Here is a 21693-nt window from a genome sequence, read left to right on the forward strand (position 1 = left end):
GGGTGTGGGGGTGGGGGTGGAGATATAGTTTAATTCAATAATTTCCATGCAATGCTGAGAAGGAGCACAAGTTTGATCTCAGGTACCTTCAAACCAACATCAGGATGTGAAGCAATATGCCTACCGACAAGTTCCAAGGCAGCTTCGCGGACTGAGATCGCAGAGTCACAGAACCTTCCTTCAACAGCCAATTGAACGTTTTTCTCGCACAAAACCTCCGGATCAGCTTCAACAATTACACCAACCTGTTTTCATTTAAAAAATGGTGGGGTGAGAAGAGAAATCAGTTTCCTTACATGCATTACAATCAATGTGGACAATAAAAGAAATTCCATACCGCACGTAAAGCCTTGGCCCTTATTATAGGAGAGTTCTCCCCTAAACTCGCCTGGAGAACATCCACATTAGGATAGATTATCATAGCTCACCAAAAAAAAAAAAAATAGTGGTAAGCATATTGCATTGTACTTACCAGAAGCAAATAAAGAATTTTATTCAATCCTCTAGAGAAAGAGTTGTTTTGCCCCAATGCTAAAGAAATCTTTTTCACCGAATCCCTTGTTAATAATGATGAAACAGTGCCAAAGTCCCGCAAAATTGCTTTAGACTTGAGTCTACCAAGGAAGTAAATGAGCTTCTCTTGTGATCTTGGACCATATTTGTACCATAGGCAAAGATAGAACCTGCATATTACTGTTCCTATTTATCAATGTAAACAGGGAATTACATAAAAAAATAAAAAATAAAAACCCTCAATGAGAAACGAACCAGCGAGCAAAAAGATATGCATCATCTGGAGAAATGGCTTCCTGGAGATAATTCAGAAGCATTTGTTGAACAATCACCAATTTTGCACTAGGTTCTGACATTTCAGAAGTTATATCTGACGCATGTTGATTCTTTAAACCATCATCTTTGCACTGCGATTTGCAATATGATTGTAGAACAATCAGTTGCTTCTTACAGAGGCAAAATTGACAATACCAGCCACGGGTAGGAGCTTCATGCTCTGTGACTCCCATGCAATCAGTATGAAACAATCTCTGACATCCATGACATACAAACAACGTTTTCCCACCCCTTCGATCGAGACAAACAGAACAAACATCTTCTGGATGCTCATGATCATCCCTTTCTCCATCTGCCAACTCCTGTAAAATCCAGAACTTATCTGTGCGGCAAAGGACAGCATCCCGTTTCAACCTAGAAGCAATTGTTCCAATAAGTTCAATGGCCATGGAACGTGCAGACATGTCTTTGGATTTAAGTCCAGCGTTCTGGAGCAATAGGACACAAAGAACCTGCAGGTACTATTATATTAAAAATAAAGAAAATGTAATGCTTGATTGCAACTTTGCTGGCAATTATCACCTCAAGAATATGAGCAGAAGCAGGATATTCAGGTAAGTTCAATGTTGTCAGAAGATCCATAACAAGATTCTCCAATATCAACTTCAATTCAGACACATCATGAGATTTTGCAGTTGTAAATCTCTGAAGAACATGAGACCAAAAAAGGCAACATGCCTCAGTGGCAGCTTCATGGCATTTGGTTGGATAACTAGCATCAATTGAAACCTCCAAGATTTGACTGCCAGTTTGTGTTTGCCTCAATGCTTCAGGAATATTTGCACTAGACTGAACTAACTGAATCAGCAAGGCAGTGATCATCTGTATCTGCTTTTCCTCTTCCTCAGGTAGATGGTAAGTTCTAAGTGCTCGCTTGGAAGATGGTAGCTTCCACAGCTGCTGCACTGTTTCATCTATCAAAAAATTCCTGTGCTGCGCATATGACGAAAATACCTGCAATTGATAAGACCTTGAGCAAGGATTAAAGTATCGGTATCGGTCGTAGTATCGGTCGGCCAAAATTAAGATACGTATCGGAGGGTATCGTATCGTATCGGAAATACGCTAAGATACGCTAAAGATACGCACATAAATGGATAGGAAACACTTTTTTATACACATTTGCATAAAAAAATAGTTAAAAAAAGTTATAGATAACATGTATTATGCATAAACAGTAAATTGAGAGTATAGCACTAAGAATCCAAGGTTTGTAATTGTCCCATAAATGTAAAATCCTTGTTCCCAACCTTGATTTCCACTTTAGTTAGAGAGAAAAATGGTTGGCAACAACTTTGGAACAAGAACACCTCAAAAAATTATGTTTTTCTAAAAAATTACCCATTTTGGCCATTTTATGACCGTATCGGTATGTATCGGTGTGTATCGGTCGATACATACCGATACACACCGATATGTATCGATACATACCGATACATACCGAAACGTACATTTCACTTCAATTTTGAATTTTTCATAGAGTATCGGTGAGTATCGGTGCGTATCGGTGGTGTATCGGTGCGTATCGTAGGATACGTATCGATACATAAGGGTTTTAAAATTTTCATGATACGTATCGGTATGTATCGTGCCGATGCCTACCGATACGGATACGTATCGGCCGATACGGCACAATACGCACCGATACTTAAAACCATGACCTTGAGAGATTGGTACTGGTTGATTGAAGATCTAAGTATAGATATTAAGGTACAAGAACTTGATTACCCCACAGATTAAACTGATGGCTTTCAACTGCAAGAGCTGTATGTTATCCACTAACAAGGTTCCAAAGCTCGTCTTCACCAACTGTAGGATGCAACTATCTGATAGGCGCTCTATTGACAGCAGATCCCTAAGGAAACCAAGAATGGCGCAAAGTTTCTGAAGAAGCGCATTAACAGCAGAAGAAACCCTAACATTAGCAACCAGGTAGACAATTAAAATAGACATCATTTTGGATCAGGATGAAAGCTAATCATCGCACAGAATGTCATACAAAGTAGGAAAGAAGCATAATAGTGATAAGCACACTTGTTAATGGTTGACTTCTTCATTCTAACACTCCTCATACTATGTCGCTTCTTGCTTGTAGAACCAAATTCGGCATCAGCTTCTTCATACTCCTCTCCTAAATAATGAGAAACAAGATAGTAAGCTCATTTTGCATTGCAACCACTTCACAATAGTACCAAAAATTTCAAAATTCCCTTAACATCAAATAAAACAAGACATGTCATATGAGACAAGAAAGATTCAAGAACCAACCATAAAGGGTACAAAGACAAATGTCCATTCAAGTTAATCAGATTAGACCATGTCAAAACTGTCAGTCGTCAGGTAGACAAAGACTGCATAAAGCAACATCCCAAATATGCTAATATAATTACAAGGCTTCATGTAAATATAAGGAAGCCTACCCCCAAGCGTCCCATTTTCACTGGGTTTATGCAGTGCACGGTATGATGGATCACAAGCTGACATGCACTCCATGATTTGATGCCTAGAGAAGTCCAGAATTCTTTCAATGACCTGATATGGATAAGCTATAAAAATCAGACTATACACATATCAAAAAGTGCACAAAAAAATATAACAGAAGATAAGGACATCATATAATCACAGAAAAGAAACTCAAAAATTAGGAGACAAGGGGACTAGCATGAAGCATGAACCTCTTCTTTGTAGAGCTGCTTTGGCATGTCACGATAAGCCATTACAGCTAATGTGACATGTGCGGACTCCAATCCACACATAACTACTGATACAATATCTGATTCATCCTGCCAAAGGGGGGGGGGGTGAAGGAAAAAATAAGCATTGCAAATTAGAAAATGTGAAGACAGCAGCTCATGTTCTCCCATAAATATAAATATGACATAATATTGATTCCCTTAAAGTCCTGGCAAGCAGTTTATTATGTCATTGTAATGATCCCATTCCTTTATGGTGGTGATGCATATTAATTACTAAAATAGGCTTGCTCTATTAGGAATAAGCCTAGGGTTGGGTTCCATACATGTTGGGCCTTTGATCCCATGTGTTTTGAGTGCAATAGACCACTTTTATGAGTCTAAAAAGAGGGCTCTAAAATTGAGTACGGGATTACTAGTTAATTTCCATTTTCATTAGTTTCCTTTTTTAGTTGGGTTTGATTTGAGTTATAGTTGTTTCCTTAGGAGTCAAGTCATTAGTAATTAGTTTCCTTTTTCAACTAGTTTCTGATTTCAGTTTTTAGTAACTATTGTATTAGGAAAGTGGTTTCCTTTTTGAGGAACCTTCTATTTTGTAATTCTCTCCCCCATCACTATTATAAATAAAGAGAAGGCTCATTAGTAGCAAAAAGCTTGCTGCTATGTCTCTGTTGGGACTACTGTGTGTTTGATCACAGTGGAAGGGAATGGTGTTTGATCCATTCGACTCCTTGCAGTGGGAAGCCCGGGAGGATCTGCTACAAGTGTTTTCATCTTCTTCAAGTGTTTTCGGTCTTTTTCAAGGTTACTATAAGGCTCCATTACTGTTCTATCGAATCAGGTAAGAGGTCTAAACTGTGATTGAATTCTGGTCCTGGAAATCTCCAGATTTCTCCCTACTGCCCCTACTCTGTTCTGGAAGATCCAACGAGCCGATGGCCCTCCCCTTTTGATCGATTGTTAGGTTTATTATGAGGGAGGCTCGACCTTAATTTGGGACCAATCAGACCAGGGGATTTTGAGCTGTGAAATTTCTCCCTATTCTCGATTGCGTTTGATTTATTTTTGCTGCCCAGAATTTTGGGTTGGTTTGTCCAGATTATTGCTGATTAGTTACTGATTTGATTCTCCATCATTTTAGTATCATTAGTGGGTGATTTATGTCCCTAATCCACTGGTTATTACTCAGTTACAGAACTGCTGAATTGTTGAAATCGATTGAGTTGTTAGCTTTCCTATTGAACTCGATAGCCTGCTGGACTGTTATATACTATTCTGATTTTTCTGTTATGATGTTGGGGCTAGTTTATGGTTGTTCTTGGTTTAAAAGTTCCTGCAGATTGAGACTTGGTTAGACCCCTACATTAGGTGGGATACTTTAAACCTTGACAAAGTCAGATGAAGGAAGACACCGGGAGACTGAAAATGGAAAATATGAGTTGTGTGTGAGTGTGTGTGTGTGTGTGAGAGAGAGAGAGAGAGCATGTCTTGAGTTGTTCAGAGAGTTCTTTCATTTATAAAGGTTCTATACGAATTTGCACTCGGATGACGCGTGGAGGTTCAGCTTTCTATCCCAAGATGGGACGTTTAACTGAGTTGGAAATCCATGAGTGGATCAGCTGGCCCCTGAGTTGTCTCACCAAGTTCCAACATTGTGATCTTAAACCATAGTTCGAAAACTTGGGTTTTTCAGTCTTGTTTTGGCCTGACCAAAATCTAGGCAAAATATCGAAATTGTGTTGATCATGTAATTCGCCTCCTGTTTCGACTCAGCCTTGTTGAAATCAGTGAAATTTCGCCGAGATTTCGGCAAGTTTTTGGACCATGCCTTCAAAACCGAAGTTAATTTTAAGGGTACCTATAACCCCATTTAACATTTTGCAAACTTGAGCATAGTCAGAGAAAACATGAAGGTGTGGGCGCAGTTTCCCCAAACATGAGGGACCTGCAGTGCAATTTACCCAATTCTATACACAACAGGAACAGAGACATGAATAATCAGAGGAAACATTTCATATATAATGGAGATATTTGGGGCTGAGGGAGGCAAAAGAGACTGCTTGAGAACAAAAAGTGTTATCTACAGACTACAAGTATGAAAAGAAGCAAATTTTGTTGCCATTGTTCACTATTTAATATCACCAGCAGAGACAGCTTTAAAATTACTGATTTGATATAATCATAGATTAAAGAATAAATTCAACCACATCTCCCACCCCCCAGGTGCCAATCCAGTAGTCAAGGTCATGTCATAATGCCTATACAAGATGCACGGTAATATAGGGGAAAAAATTCAGGAAACTTCTGTGAACATATTGACAAGCATGATAGCATGAAAAGTGAAGCAACACCCAGATGTAAAAAAATACGAAATTACAAGAAAAAAAAAAGGACAGAAACAAAAACAGACTTCATCACAAAGCCAAATTCCATGGTCTGATGTGGATCCGGGTTCCAAAAGTCGGAATTCGGATCGCTAATTGGCCCAACCAATTAATAAATGATGCAACTCTAAGAACCAGTGGCAATCTAGTAATAAATCAGAATTTTTAATGATTATTAGGTATAATTTAAAGAATGGAAGGGTTTATCCATTATTAATCAAGGATAGACTTGGAATTAAATATAAGGTAAGGGTAAGTGGTAAATAATGAGAGAGAGGGGTAATATGGAGGGTGGGGTAATCAGAATTAAAAGAATAAAATAAAAGTTCTGAAAAAAATCGTGGGAAGAGAGGCCGTCTTCTTCGCTGCTTCTCAAACCCAAGGCGGAAGTACCAGTTGCAGCTTCATTGAAGAAAACTTCTTCATTAGAGCTCTGTTGATCTCACACTTTAGGCTAAGGTCCCCAGGTCAGAAGCCCCTTGGATGCAGTCATGGATCACCCAAACAGTAAAGGAGAGGAGGAGATCTGAACCTGCAACTCAGGTCTGGCGATGGATGTTGTTTCAGATCTGGTCGCAGAGTTGTAGTTCACAAACCATAAGTGTTTTCGTCTTCAGATTCAGATATCTGAATCGCCTTAGGGCCGGCTACTGTTGCTGCAAGTTTCGTACCAATAGCTTAGGGTATGATGGAGATCGACCCACTTGTGTGGTGCTGCTAACGTTGCCCAGAAACAGAGTGTATCCAATCGGAGTATAAACAAAAGAACTAAAAGGATTAGGAAGAAGAAGAGAAGACAAAAGAGAGATTGCAGTGAAGAGAAGAAGAAGACTCAACGAAGAAGAAGAAGAAGAAGAAAGGGAAAAGAACAGAAGAAGGAGATGGAGGTCACGGCAACCACTGTTAAGCCAATTAAACATTCAATTTCCAAAAATCTAAAAACTGAGTTCTTCTCTATTATTACATGACTTATAAAGGAAAAATCAAATAATTAATGGAAACTACTTGAAAATGGAAACTAATCTAAAATTAGAAGCTAGCTAATTTCATAGGAAAGTATTTCTAAAACAAAATCAAATCAAATCAAAAGATTTTTTTATTTTTAAGTCGATCGTGCAACTGCATCATGGTCATTCCCAACTGCTCTAGGTAACATGTTTCTCCAAAATATGCTATACCTTCTTTTAATGAAAACTAACAGGAGTGAAAACTGAGCTCCTTTGATAGAAAGCTAACAACAGAAATGAAAATCTCAAATGTGACACCAGATACTTACATTTTCTTTGTCAAGGATGGACAATCCTTCTGCATGACGAATTTGAAGATCCAGAACATTTAGAAGCTTTACAAGAATATCTACAGGAACCAGATGCAGAATTTTCTTTGTACGGATAGACATTATTTCATTTACAATCATTTTAAGATCAGAAAGAGGCAATGAAGTCCATTCTGCTTTGTCATGGTCATCATTAAGAGATTCCTCTCTCCGACAAAAACCCTCCAACATCTTACAAAAGCTTTTGATGATCCCATCTAAAAAATTCAACAACTTAGGTGTCAATTCAAACATACAAGGGAGAATAGAGAAGTTTAAATGAAAGGAAAGAACCATATCTAGCAACCTTGGAGCTCAGCAGAATCTGGTCCACTAAGGAAAGAGCCATCATCACTTCCTCTCTTCTTGACTTTAGGTTTCTTGAAAGGAACAGAATTTGGTATATCCTGCATTTCCAATTGGTTTGTAAGTCTAGGAAATAAACTAACCCAATTCCTTTGTGAAATAGTGAAATTTATCATACATCAACAAGATTCCCGCCCAAGGAATGATTAGACGTTTCTCCATAATCTATCTGTACTTCACTAACAATGGGAACATTTTGTTTGATAGGCCTCTCTTCAGATACTGAACTAGTACACTGTGGCTCCTCAATGGGACCTGAGAAGCTTGAAAATGTAATACATAATAAGCATAGCAACATCATTTTGCTTCAAATAAAACAGTATCATGAAGGAGAAGAAAATAGATGCAGAAATGGTAATTTTATAAGTAAATACATAATCGAAAAAAGGAAGAATTCTAGTCATCCGTTCTATTATCAAGCCTCATATCCCAGATTTCTCCTCAGTTCTTCATAAAGGAAATCCTTTTCCTCTCCACAATTTTCTATTTAAGACATAAGCCCCAAAGAAAAGTATTATTATAAGATGGTTAAAGAACCACAATAAAACAATCAAATAGCAAGTCTGGTGAAAGTATGGGGCAGAACTGTTCAGTGTTTGGTTCTGATCCAAACGCAGGGGAGACAAGTCCAAATACTTGAGCTTTCTACTTAGCCTTGATGTGTATACATATGCACAACAAGGACTGAACAGAGTTGGCTTTCTTAGGTAAATGGCCCCTTGATTCCAGTAACATTAAGGGAAAATGCAACTATTCTGAACAATTTCGTGGCTCAACTCGACTGGATTGTCCACTATGTTATTTCACTTTTCAACTTGAAGTTTCAGCTGTCAAAATGTTGACTTCAAAGGTCACTCTTTTGCCACATGGCATGCTACATTTAGGCTGAAATTTTCCACTTCAGAAGAAGTGAAGTTGGTCATAGGTAAACCTTCTTCTTGGTTCCAACTAAGCTGCCACAGGCCCACATGGAAAACTCTAACCACTTAGCATACAACCACTCATATATAATAGAATAACCAGATGCAACACATGGACTTGATGGGGAGATTTTACAATTACTATTGTTACCTGGAACAGAATACTCAAAGGCTTCAGAATTGTGCTGTAGACCTTTGTTAAGAAGCCCAAAAGGCTCTGCTTCCCCTGCAAAGCTGTATGGAGGAGGATTTGTGGAATCTCTAAGATTCCTGCATATTCTAAAATCAGCATTTGTGCACCCAAAATGTATAAATTGCAATCAAGTGCAACCTTTCACAGAAAACCAAAGAAAATCAAGTGGAGCTTGTTTCTGTACAAACAGTAATGATAAATAGTTGCTAAGTTTTGTAAATTTGAAAAGGATATACATATCCACACAGGTATTTCAACGATTTACAAATCAGTTAGAGAAGAAGAAATATTATTTATTTTAACATTCTATCATTACATAGAAATATAGAATATCCTTTTATCTATTCTGTAATTCTATGTATAGAATGGTTAATGGTTAATGGTTAATGGTTCATGAATGACGAATCAAAAAATTTCTATGGTTGATGGAACAAATCAGGTACAACCCCATCGTCTAGCGGTTTTGGACAACTCTCTTTCAAGGAGGCAGCTGGGATAAGACTTCCTTTGGGGGTAGGGTACGACAAAAGGAAGTTGATCCTAGTTTATCGATAAACCTACAATTGATTCTTCCTGGGTCGATGCATAAGCGGTTAATGGGTACAAACTGTAAATTCGTTGGCAACATGTCTACAATGGTTCAAATCCAACTCAGCCCAATAATTCGCTGATCATCGTGAGGATGATATAATCAATTTTTCCTCCAAAAATGTTTGATATGGAAGAATAGGAATAAAGAAAAGAGTCCATTTTTCGAATATTCCTATTTGCTTTGTTCCTCATATTATTTTAATCATCTGATGCAGTCATGATCTCTAAGTAAAAGGAAATACAAAGTAATAAACGTAAACTGTAAATAAGAAGGAAGAAAACCAAAAAAAAAAAAAAATTTGAAAGATGTTATCAATCAATTGGATATAACCCAAGATACTAGTAATCGGTGTTGCTCTCACTAAAGTCTATATCGACGTGAATCATATATCACTTGTGCTCTATTACAAGATAGTGACTCTAAATAGTAATGGTTTGAATAAAATCATAACAATATGTATGTTGTACACCCCCAATCCCCGGGATTGTAGTTATTGGTTAAAGGCATTGCCCTATCAAGGCAGATTCTGTGTGTTCAAGTCCTGTCAGTCCCGACCTACGTCCTAGTATCTGATGAATCCATCAATTTCTCTCTCCGTTTTCTGTAAAGAGGGGGACAGGAGTGATTTAATTCCGAGTGGATCTTGAATTTCTTTTCTTTCCTTTTCACATTTCTATCAATAAATTGGAATTTCCATCCATCAACAAGTACCGATTGATGGGGAGAAATATATGTGGATTAGTACAATAGTTGGTAGCACCCTATTTAGGTCAGGACTCCAAAAGATATTGTTCTGGTCTGACTTTTCCTATTGCTCCTGATCCATGTAATAGAGTAGCCATATGTTTCCGTGGAGCACATGCACAAATTGGAATTCTTTATTACACAATACAAAATTACCCAACAGAATACTCTTATATTAAACCTAACTCCCTTTCTAGCACCAATTTTGTGTAATATCAATTACACATTGGAAAGAAGCTATCTATCTCATTCAAGCACTGAACTTTTGATATAGGTGTCCCAATAAGGGGAATATTCATAAAAGAAAGATCAAAATCAAACTAAGATCCTAACGTTCTTAGTGAAGGAATGAAGAATCTTTTTACCTCTTATGGTCCCATTGAAGAAAACAACACTCCAAGAAAATAGCAATTTGTCCAAGAATTCAAGATATTTATATGGGAAATCCATCTACATACTAACTTCTTTACATTAACACTTGAATTAGATCATTAAAAAAAAAAAGAGTGTCTAAAATCCAAGACCTTACCCTTTCCATTTCACTTTTATTGATTTTTGTTGTTTGGGTTGTGACCAAATAAGGAAGTGGAAGACAAGTCTACCCCATCATATGATTGTATAAGGAAAATGGTAGTTATAGCAAATAATGAATTTTTTTTATTGGATTTGGGATCCTATTTGTATTTGGTATGGATAAAAGATCTCCTATGATTATACTTTTCATATTTCAATTCCCGAACGCATGGATCATTTGATAGCTTCAGATATTGTTATTCATGATATTGCATCCACTTCAATACCATAGGGATGCAATTCCATCCCATTAAATTTTACAGGAGAAAGATTATCAATCTCTATGAGATTAGATCCCACGCTATTGCGAAGTAAAAGAAAAAACAATGACAATACTATCAGAAGTAAAATATTCTAGCAATTTATTGCTAACTAGCACTCTTCATTCTAATTCCTACTACCATTTTAACTTATCATCATGTGTAAAAACATTAGCCAAAAGAATTAGTTAGAAATTAAAACTTGACCCTCTTAGTTTATTCAATGATAAAGGAATGAAAGAGATCCAAATTCCCTGCCTTAAATGAAATGCGTGGACTAAAATCAGTAGTCTACGAAATCTGATAGTATGGTAAAAAAAAATATATGAACTTTTCTACCACTCTATCTATTATTATCGTATTGTATATTATATAAATATATAGATGTAATATGCATCTTCATATATGTAAATATAAATTATGTATACATATATGTAATTTTACATGTACATACCACCCCAATTCTATCTCTTTGCTACATCCATTTGAATTTGTATTGACATAATCAATCTGAAAAATAATTGGATGTAAATTCTTACTCTTACGTCTCTAATTCCTAGGTTTCTAACTATTTTAATATAGATACCGGGATCTGTCGAAAGAATCAATGTAATATGTGCATATCTTATATAAAATAAAAAACCAAGTAATCCTTTTTCAGTATTTAAAAGAAGTAGCCACATATGCAGATAATATTATAACACGAGTACCTAAAGAGATAATTTGGTGGTTCTTGAAAAGATGCTTCAGATAGACACTAGGGTGTAAGTATGCATACACTGAAATTTCTTTTACACAAGTTATTGAGGATATTCGAAATTTCAATGAACCACTAATAGCTCTGAGAAGAGAAGAGATATTTCATAGCTTCTTCTAATGTGGAGAAAGAATATGCTAAGAGTAACCCCACCTTCCACCCCCCCCCAAACAAAAAAAAAAAAAACAAAACAAAACAAAAAAAAAAAAATCCTATGGTGGTTATTGGAAAATATGTATTAAGTGGGTGTATTGTCTCCTTTTTTTTTCTTTTCTTTTTGGGGTGTGATCAGCAAAAGAGAAATTTCATTTTTACAAATTGGAGCACTTAAGGACATGAATAATGAATAAAAGACTAGCATAAAAACCAGTAAAAGGCAAATGAGAGTGTTTCCAATTAAAATGGTTTAGACCAGAGGTCAGCATTGAATATATACCTTTTTTTCATCCACAATAATAGTTAGTTATAAATGTACAAGATGAAATTCCATGAAACATCACTTGTGCTCACGAAATATTTTTGCTTTACGAGAATAAAAAGGGAGGAACTGCTAGGTTAAAATTTTGGAGAGAGAATTTGAATCAAAAGGTTAAGTTAGACTAAACAGAATATTTGGAGTATTTTGATACCATTTCAGTAAAAATATGAATGAAAAGAGAGATTTTTACGATGTGACGAAGAGAAACTTTGCTGCTAAAAAGGAAATTAGTTAAAATATGAATATCAATTAGTTATTTTGCTGCTAAAAATATGAATACCATTAGTTACTTTTCTGGGCTCAGTAAAAGGAACTTCTAGAGTAGTTGTGTTTCCTCATCACAGATCACAGCAGGACCATCAACCAACATGCTTGAGTGGTCACATTCTAACAATCTTGCCATTCCTTCTGGACAGTTACTTTTTAGACCAGCCTTGAGCCAGGACTGTCAAACATGTAAGTGGAACCATGAATAGACTGTTCAGAATTCAGATTGGTCCATGTATCCACTGTCAAGTTGAACAATCATGGCTCAAGAACTTAACAGTGACACATCTTATTGAAGTTTAAAAAAAATATCGAAGTGTAAAGACTAAGTGTAACAATTTAGCAAACTAATTTAGTTTGGCCATCCAGATTAGCAATCAGGCCTTTGGATCCAGTAGCTGAAATTTTGAAGCATCTCTTTTCACCTTTCGCCAACCAAATAAAAGTTTTCCATAGGCTGTATTTTCAAATTATTTTAAACGGAGAAACATAGCTAGAACTTTCAAAATCAGAACTACTGCAGGAAGTTTTGGATGCTCCGCATCAAATATACAAATGTGGATAAGTGGACACACTAGGAAAGACAAAATCAGACATGACTGCATTGAAAGGGAACTAACTAATTGCACCAATAGGTAGCAGTACAGGGCAAAGTTGAATGAGATGGTCTGCAATTAAGCAACGAAGGACCAACAGATGCACCACTGAGGAGTGAGAGGTGCAACTTGGAGGTGCTTAAAGGACAGAGAAAGGCTGAAAATGACCTGGACTAAAAGTGAAAAAGGCATGAAAACTGGCCAGTTAACAGCAAACAGAACAAAATTTGTGGAACAGGATTCCTGTAGACGACTTCTTCTAGTTGAGACTCAAATAGGGCGAAGCAACTGGAATTGCCGTGAATTGATCAGATGTCGTCATATTCGCACTGTAATTATTGACAAGTATCAGAAGTCATAATCTTGTAGTCAAGTTCTTCATCAACAAAATGAATAGCAAATTTAAAATTTCCAATTTCGTTTCCGCTATTGAAACTCTTAACATTTAAAAGTTGTAAAATACAAAATCCAGATGCTATAAGCTAAAAAAACGCTCCGAATCTGAACAAAGTTATACGCATTCTCAGCTAACCTGTTCAGTTCCTCCTAAAGGAAGCAGATCACTATATGCAGTGGAAAATAAGTTTAGTAAGCATGAAAACAATCAGAATTCGAGGAAACATACAGGTACGACACATCAGTCTCTCTGAGAAGATCACCAATCTGATTAGCCTGATCAAGAATATCCTTCCTATTCAGCGACCTTACACTACTCGATTCATCGAACAGTCGAAGCTCCTGATCAATAGCACCACAGAACAGCGGAAGTGACGGCAGAGGCAAGCAAGGTGCAACTTCTGAGTGTACAGTATTCGGTAGCCGGCAAGCTTTCTCATGACCGAAACTTCGGAGGTTCCAGCCGCCTGAGCTTGTCATCGAAGACGGAGACAAATCACATAGAGACATCGTTACACATTCAACTCCTGCAAATTCGAACAGAAAATGAAGAAATGTATGGTGTCGCAGCAAGAAAACAGGGACTACGATACAGAAAAGCCCTAGAACGAGAGAAGCGGAGTTGAAATGGAAAGGAAAAATGGCGGGGAGAGCGGGAGAAGGTTTAATACTTTAATTGGAATTTTGTATCGGCGGAGTATTTCCCGGGACGTGGCCTTTTATAGGCAATGGAAAGATATTCGTATGAAATTACAGAAGTGACCTTATTGTTCGGGTGCAATTCAGAAATTTGGAGCCTTAAACGTCATAAAGGTTATGGTGCCGTACCCGGCTATCTTCGTGGGGAAGATTGACGAACAGGAATAACGAATACCGCTCCAGATCCTCTCTGTTATGGGAAACTTGTGTCGAGGCTCTGTCCCAGCCACACCATTGGTTAGAAACTGGGGCCCATAAGTTATAGCCACGAGGCCTTCAAGGCTTTGTTTGTTTGTCAAAGATGATGGAGAGAAAAGAAAATTTAAAAAAAAAAAAAGGAAAAAATATTTGTGGGTGTTTGGTTCATAGATTGAGAATCAGGTTTCCAGATTCATTCACCCCTTCAAACCCAGTCAAACTTGGTCATGGTGAGTCGTGTTTTTTAATAAAAAAATTCAGGATCCACTATTTGTCAAGTAGTACATGGACTAGTTCATGTGATACAGGACCCCAAGTACATATCAATAGCTAAAATATAGTCCAAAATAAGCAAAAAAAGTTGCTCAAAATCTAATTCCAAGTTGTAGTAATATGATCAAAATACCATGAGATAAATAAAAAGGGAAGAAGTTGGACTCATCACTAGTTTTCCTGGAGTTAGCGACTCAACCAATAAAGGGGACTGAGATGAAGGGACAAAGGCAATGGAAGTTTTACAGGGGTGGAGGCTAGAGGCAGACACAATGTGGCACACTCCAACATTTTCCTTAATATATATATATATATACAAATTGACATTGTTTGTAAAATTTAGTTATTTTCTCTACTCGTTTTAAATTGAAATTGAACCAATGAGATGTTTACTATCCTTTATCACATGGACTAATCCATGTAGTGTCGTATGACAAATATTGAATCATTATTCTTCACTAGGCGCAATAATTATAGGATGGGGCCGTCAATTCAGAGCCCTCGACGTCTGGACACGACAAGGGAGCATTCTTTTCCTCTTTTTAATATATTGAAATATGCAACAAGAGTTGAGAGGAAGTTTCAGTCGTCAAGGAATAACATTGTTTGATCGATTTGTGCACGCATTGTTGTTTGATAACATGCTCCTCACTTTTGAGCTTCACACTTTTGAGCTTCAAAAATTCCACTCCTTTTTAGCATGAAAAGAGTAACACTTCTCACTCTTGGGTTTTTTTATCGGGCACAAATCCACAATTTGTTACCTTCACTTGTTTCGTCACAACTATTTCTTGTAACATGAATTTTCATAAATTCCTATTTATGTTTTTAAAAATGGGTAAAACGAAACAAGATTATCAAATGGTTTTTACCCATTTCTCCGTTTCTAGGAATAGAAAAACACAGAAACACCTTTTTTGGAATGTTGTCAAATGGTGCCTAAGATTTATTCCAGCTCAAGTGTTTGATATGTCTACTTCGGAAAGAGGCGACAAGTATCATGCACTGTGATCTTGATCGTTGGAGCGCATGTCATCTCAATCACGTCTTAAACTCATCGTCGCAATAGACCAACCATTAATTCAAAAGCTTTGTTTCAACAGCCATTTCCCACAAGATTGGCAATTATCATATTATAAACCAAATCATGGTTGGCATTTGCCTGAAAAGAGGCAGCAAAACCATTTACAAAACCAAACTTCAGGTACGCAGAAAAGCATGGCATTCCATGAGAAAACATCTCTAACATTCTTTCGACCAGATGCTAAGCATCAGATAAGTTTCCAGATTTATTGTCAAGTTTGGCCGGCACTCTTTCTCATCATCTCTATCTTCTTCCTCTTCACTTGACTCATTTCAGTCCATTCCCAAGCTTATCTCAGACCCATTATTGCAAGAAACGAAATTACGACACAGAAGAGAAGAAAGCCAAGAGGATGAGAGATTGCTGCAAACACCTTGTTTACAGAAAAGTTTAAATGCCCAACTGGGGCAGATGGGTGTGCCTAATTATGGAGCCCTGCAAGAAATCGAGGATCTGGCAGGGAACATTCCTGACGAGGTAAAGGTCCTTAAGGGGTGGAAGGAAGTGAGCCAGTGGAAAGAGAGAGTGGAGAAAGGAGAGATTGAGGAAGCAGAGTTGCCCGCAGGAGGAAGAGAGAGAGGATTGATGGGGGAGATTGAGCGACGAAGGATGACCAGATCAGTGACTTTCAGTTAACTCGGGTAGAAACATCAAGTCTTAGAATAAACTCGGACCGAGTCTTAGTCATTTTATACCGGTCAAGTGCTACATCAGTGGGACAAGAAACTTTCTCCTCCCCTTTACAGAACAAAAATGTATGTTACACCCTACAAGGTTCCAATCCACAAGCAGCAACTCTAGCAGTCAAGTGAGCATGCCTCCTCATTCCACTAAACGGCTCTTACTAATTGCTCCCAACGTAGATTCTGCTCACTAATTAGCAGGACAACAGTGGATGCCTCCTTAGCATGCGTGTGCAGGCGCAGGTATGACATTTGCCCAATATTCATTTAAAGTACGAGGAGCAAAGAACACTACCTAGCTGTGCACTCCGGTGTCCAGACATGGACAATGAAACGACCATCCCATCCCCATGCTGGATGCCTCAGTACACACTTCCATTGGTCCCTGCACTGGCACAGGCCCATGCAACCAGGTAGAATTCTCTCTCCCTAAAGTAGAATAACAAATCTACAAAAAGAGAAGAACACTGATAAGAATTCATGCCATGAGAAAGCTGTGCATAACAAGAAGTTCACTTTACAAGCCTCCGCACATCACAGAAAACATAAACTAGATAATTATGATACCTCTCATTTCCAATCAAGCATGTCCAGTAGCCACAAAACCTCAGCTTCAGAGTTCGCCACATCGCAGAAATCCAACTCAAATCCAAAAACATCAACAACCCCATCACCCCCATCCTCCATGAAGAGCAATGAAACCCAGGCACGGGTGTCTGAGATGAATGGGTGGAGTGGGGAGAAGACGAGGTAATCAAAAGCGAGGGCCCTGTATGCTGTCCGATCTATGTAATCAAATTTGGATTTGTTGACAATGCAAGCCACCTTGTTGGTATCACTCCGACCCACAAGCACAGAGACACTAACTGTCTGGCCCTGAGGAATGTTGAACTTTGGCTCAACAGGTATTATCATCTTGTACCTGGGACCCTCTAGGTGGTACCTCAGCATATCACAAATTCCAGGAGGCAGGTCCTTCATCCCCCCTTGAAGGACAGAGCCTGGGACCACTTCTGAGAAGATTACTCTCTCTTCAGCCCATATGTCTACAAAGAATTCCAAGTCATTAAAAGAGAGTTTTGGGGGAGGAAGAGTTTTGTGACGGTCATGTTTGTAAAACATCTGGAAGAGCTTCTGATAGGATAAAGGGGGCGGTGTAGGCCTCTTGCAGATTGAGGGCCATCGCTTGGCACATAAGCATTTCCAAAAATAATCATCTCTAGCAAAATCTCTCCATTGTTTACTTACACACATGCATGAAGCAAGGTCCTTGCCATCCAATAGCGGAAATATGACTTTCAGGATTTCCCCATATGTCATCATTAACTTACACTATAGAATAAGAATGCAACAGCTTCGGCTTCAGAGAGCATCTCAGGGCAGTCACAAGCTCACAAGCTCACAAGCGATGGAATTCTCCAAAGGTTCTCCTGAAAAAGGAAACAGTATTCACAACAACTCAATGACTTTCATCTTTTTTGCATCTTTATTTGAACTTAGGATAAATCAATTTTCTATTTGATGTATTGTCAAATATATAAATAAATAAATAAATAAAAATAAGGTTGGAGGTTATACATTTGAGCCCATTTCTAGATAGGGTAGCAACAACACTTAATCAATCTGGTAATGAGACAAGACAACTTCTTTATTGTTTGTCTTCTTTGAATTTTTCATTCCACTGCTCTTGAAGGACAAGTTTTGCTATTGCTACATAAAGGAACTCATATTTCATCCACTTTCTTGTAAATTGAAACAAATGAGCCCTTGAAATAGATAAATAAAATAGAATTTTATCTATATATATATATATATATATTTATTAAAAAAAATAGGGCATACCCAGTGTAGAAGACTCCCGCCATTGCAGGATTTGGGGCAGGTCATAATGTACCCAGCCTCATCCCCACTTTACGGAGAGGCTGTTTCCCAACTCAAACCTGTGACCATTAGGTCGCAATGGAGCAACCTTACCGTTGTGCCAACTATTAACACATGTATACAGATCATGGGATTGATGAATGAAAAACGAGTAAATGAGGGGGTATTTTATTTATATATATATATATATATATATGCTTTCCCCCCAATGTCTGCCCCTTCCTTCTAAGTCATATTACTTATAAAAAGCATATGCAATTATTCAACCTGTATAACATGAACATTACCAAGAATTGTGAGAATATTGTAAATGTTACAAGTTCCCTTTTGGCACATGACAACTTCTTTCCAAGCCATCTATCTTCCTTTTAATTCAGGAACCACCTTACCTTAGAAACGAGATCTCAAAACCTACTTTTGTGCTCATAATCTTTCTTCTCTGATCCAAACACTTCTATTCGGATGACCCAATCAATAAACTCAAAAGAGAATAAATAGTATAACAGAAGGATGAATAATGAGATTTAGATGGCATCCAGTCAGTTATTTGGGGGGGAGGGCTATTGCTAGAAAATTGGGCCAACATTTGCCACTATGCCTGCAGATAATTTGACAGCAAAAGCTACAAGTTGGTACTAATTTATTCACTTGCTAGTGTACATATCACTCGTATTTAAATAATGGAACAAGGTATATAGTTCCATATTTTCAACTCTGGAAATCTACCTCAGAATTAAAAACTATGGTGAGATTTAGAGATTTCGCAATCCATGCAAAGATCGAAAATTGGACTCACTGGAAGGAAGATGTCACCAAACCATATCAAAAACAAAAATTGGATTTACAGAAAGCTCATTTATTATTATCTTTGGGGGCATCACTGGAGAAAGGCTTTTGCCATAAAACTTGTAAGTTAGTTATTTTCAATCTTGAATCTTGATCGCTGAGAGTCTGAGACTACACCTAAACATTCCAAGCTAAAATCAAAAGGCCAACTTGTGGGATTTGCATAAACGATCGAGACATATAATTCCCAACACTGACAAAAGAAGGCCGAAAAATAAAACTTACATATAAGAAGTTGAAGGAAGAAACTTCGTTTTGGTGCCAAAAATTCCCTGCACCACTGCATTTCATGACAGTTCTTTATCAGAAAAAACATATCCAGTAAATTCCGACCAGATTAAAATAAAAAAAAGACCAATCGAAATTAGGAATTAAGATTATCTAGAAGAATGCAGCTAAAACTTGCGGTACTTGTAAGAATTCTAAATTCCTACCCAGATGCTTAAAAAGGGCGAAATATCGTTTCGAAAGCAAAATTCTCACATCAAATCAGAATCATGAATTCTAACATCAGAAAAGAGAATCGAAATCACAAAAATGACAGAAAAAGAAAAAAAAAATGAGATCCCAACATGATCGAAAGAATGGAATACCATGATTTGAGGAGAGATTCAGACGCACCTTTGCCTGTCGAAGTGGAAAACCCTAGACTCCGTCGAATGACAGAAGAGCTCTCGGCGTCTTCCCAGGAGAAGATATTGGAGAAAAAAAAGAAATGAAGTTTTCAAAGTTATAATATCCTGATTTTTCACTCCAAATCACGATTAAATAATACCAAACGTACGACTTCATCGGGATTTTTTTTTTTTTTTTTTCAATCCTTTTTACAAACTTTATTTTACTCAAATTCCCCTACCCTTCAATTTCTTTTGATTTCACCCTCTTAAACAAACTTTCACTTCACTTTCTCCCCTTTTAATTTAGATCCCTACATTACCCTTTGTCTTTCCTCACCCTTACTCCCCACCTCCTACAACAAACTGAATTCCTCTATGATGCGACAGGGTGTTTAGCGCATCTAACAACCATAAATGCTCAGGTATGGAAGCCAAGGCAGTTGCATGCAGCCCAAGGAGTTCCTCAGAGTTAGATGCGCGCCAAACGCCCTATTGTGCCATAGAGGATCCAAATCCTCCTACAACACCGTCCGACAGGCCCACCTCCAATGTCCACGCAGCCACCACCCCACCTTAGCCCTACGCTTGCCATCGCCCTTTGCGCCATTTTTCCCCCGACTTCCCCCACCCTGTGTAAAAAAATAGGCGGTTATGCTTAACACCCATGTTATGAAAGGAAGGGGAATTGTCATAATGAAAAACAAATCATAAGCAATAAGCAAAGATGTTGGCATGACAAGAACACTCCGATTTGTTGAAGACTGAAATTGGCTTACTTGACCAATAGTGTTTTGACTTCTAATCCTGCTTAGAGTTCCTAAGAGAAAATGCTTTGTTCTTATCATTTTGGCTTTCAAGTTCATGCCCTTCAAACAGTGTAAAGTATCTATGCCACACAATCAATCGCATAATGTAGACTGAACACACAAAATCTAATCTTATTTCTTCCATCACATGCTAAGATTGCCTCGACCTCTCCATTTCACATCTACAAGTATTCCTTATTTATTGTGAGGAATTGGTCTTTGCCAACCGAACTACCCAATCGGGTACGAGTATTTCTTCCATTTCTTTCGCAATAAAAGCCCCATTAAAGTGGACTCAAATCATTTGTATTATCAAATAATATTAAGATGAAGGCCCCTATTGTCATGATCATAAAGTTTATCTCCGAATTTACTCATTAATCATATAACAGTTAATATGAGCATTCTCGAGCTCCCTATTTTCATTTCCTGCACTTGAAATTGCTATAGAGAGCTAGATCATTTTAGTATTGCTTGGAGGAGCTTGATCATTTCTTAATTGCATGGACCAAGATATGCAAGGTGGTAAAAGGAAAGCGCGACCCCATCTCTTATCCACCAATCCACATACATATGAGCATGCAATGCAATACAATATGGGAGGATCAGTGTTTCAAACATACCAGAATCCAGAAGATTGTGAATGCAACCACAATTGGAGGATTGCTCAGACATAATATTGGTGGTCTACATGGTGGGCAACATGTAGACCAGGGGGCTGGATCAGGGCAGGGCAGGGCAGGGCAGGGCATAACAAGGCAAGACGGGGGAGAAGGAGAGATGCAAATGAAACCAAAGGTGGGGTGGTACGGTAGAAGGCATAGGGATAATTTAGGAATTAGAATTAGTAGGAGAGAAACGATATGACAATTTCATTTTAAGATAATTAGAAAATAAGTATGGGATAAAGGAGTTTGAATAAATTGGGATTTTCCCAAGACACATTAACATTCCATTTTACTTCTTGTCAGGAAAGCGGTAAACTAATAAGAAGCAATTCAATCCCCCTATCTGACGAGTTTTCCGTAATACCACTTGTAACCCCCAAAAGCTAAAATTACACACGAGCATGGGGGGGAACATACTCCCTATTTAATATAATAATTATGTGAAAATAAAATGTCTATCATCAATAAAAATATATATGGGGAAAAGAACGTTCCTTGGTAGGATGCGTGGTCCTTACGCCCAGACATACAAAGGGCTGCAAAATGATGTACCAA

The 21693-nt window shown here is 37.7% G+C and overlaps 2 protein-coding genes across 8 annotated transcripts in view; both read right to left on the reverse strand.

Moving 5' to 3' along the window:
• The window catches only part of LOC122077163 (sister chromatid cohesion protein SCC2-like), a 24030-nt gene extending 9905 nt beyond the window's left edge, over positions 1–14125 (reverse strand). For 2 of the 4 annotated variants that reach the window (XM_042643000.1, XM_042642997.1), the window contains exons 1-14: positions 13613–14084; positions 8679–8797; positions 7726–7862; positions 7549–7648; positions 7203–7459; positions 3525–3632; positions 3270–3381; positions 2884–2980; positions 2578–2764; positions 1372–1803; positions 769–1301; positions 473–683; positions 338–388; positions 87–245 (exon numbers count right to left, since the gene is read on the reverse strand). In XM_042643000.1, the coding sequence (XP_042498934.1) occupies positions 87–245; positions 338–388; positions 473–683; positions 769–1301; positions 1372–1803; positions 2578–2764; positions 2884–2980; positions 3270–3381; positions 3525–3632; positions 7203–7459; positions 7549–7648; positions 7726–7862; positions 8679–8797; positions 13613–13893 (2784 nt within the window). In that variant the 5' untranslated portion in view covers positions 13894–14084. Of the gene's footprint in view, positions 1–86; positions 246–337; positions 389–472; positions 684–768; positions 1302–1371; positions 1804–2577; positions 2765–2883; positions 2981–3269; positions 3382–3524; positions 3633–7202; positions 7460–7548; positions 7649–7725; positions 7863–8678; positions 8798–13612 lie in introns of all 4 variants that reach the window. The other 2 variants (XM_042642998.1, XM_042642999.1) reach the window with 2 other exon arrangements.
• A 2169-nt stretch (positions 14126–16294) lies between these two features.
• Positions 16295–19810, reverse strand: LOC122077303 (F-box protein At5g39250). 4 transcript variants are annotated; one of them, XM_042643215.1, is made up of 4 exons: positions 19669–19810; positions 19273–19327; positions 16888–17750; positions 16295–16768 (listed from the first exon to the last, which is right to left on the reverse strand). In XM_042643215.1, exon 3 carries the CDS (start codon positions 17641–17643, stop codon positions 16891–16893), a length of 753 nt encoding a protein of 250 aa, XP_042499149.1. In that variant the 5' UTR covers positions 17644–17750; positions 19273–19327; positions 19669–19810; the 3' UTR covers positions 16295–16768; positions 16888–16890. The 4 variants fall into 4 exon arrangements, with proteins under 4 accessions (XP_042499149.1, XP_042499148.1, XP_042499150.1 ...); XM_042643214.1 differs by lacking the exon at positions 16295–16768 and having other exon boundaries at positions 16770–17750; XM_042643216.1 differs by lacking the exon at positions 16295–16768 and having other exon boundaries at positions 16770–17750; positions 19641–19787.
• Between the last annotated feature and the right edge of the window lie 1883 nt (positions 19811–21693).

This window comes from Macadamia integrifolia, chromosome 4 (genome assembly GCF_013358625.1).
Source record: "Macadamia integrifolia cultivar HAES 741 chromosome 4, SCU_Mint_v3, whole genome shotgun sequence".
NCBI classification, from domain to species: Eukaryota; Viridiplantae; Streptophyta; class Magnoliopsida; order Proteales; family Proteaceae; genus Macadamia; species Macadamia integrifolia.

Excerpts from the sequence above, each read along its gene's own strand:
- LOC122077303 (XM_042643215.1), bottom strand. The coding sequence starts at position 17,643 with ATGATGACATATGGGGAAATCCTGAAAGTCATATTTCCGCTATTGGAT.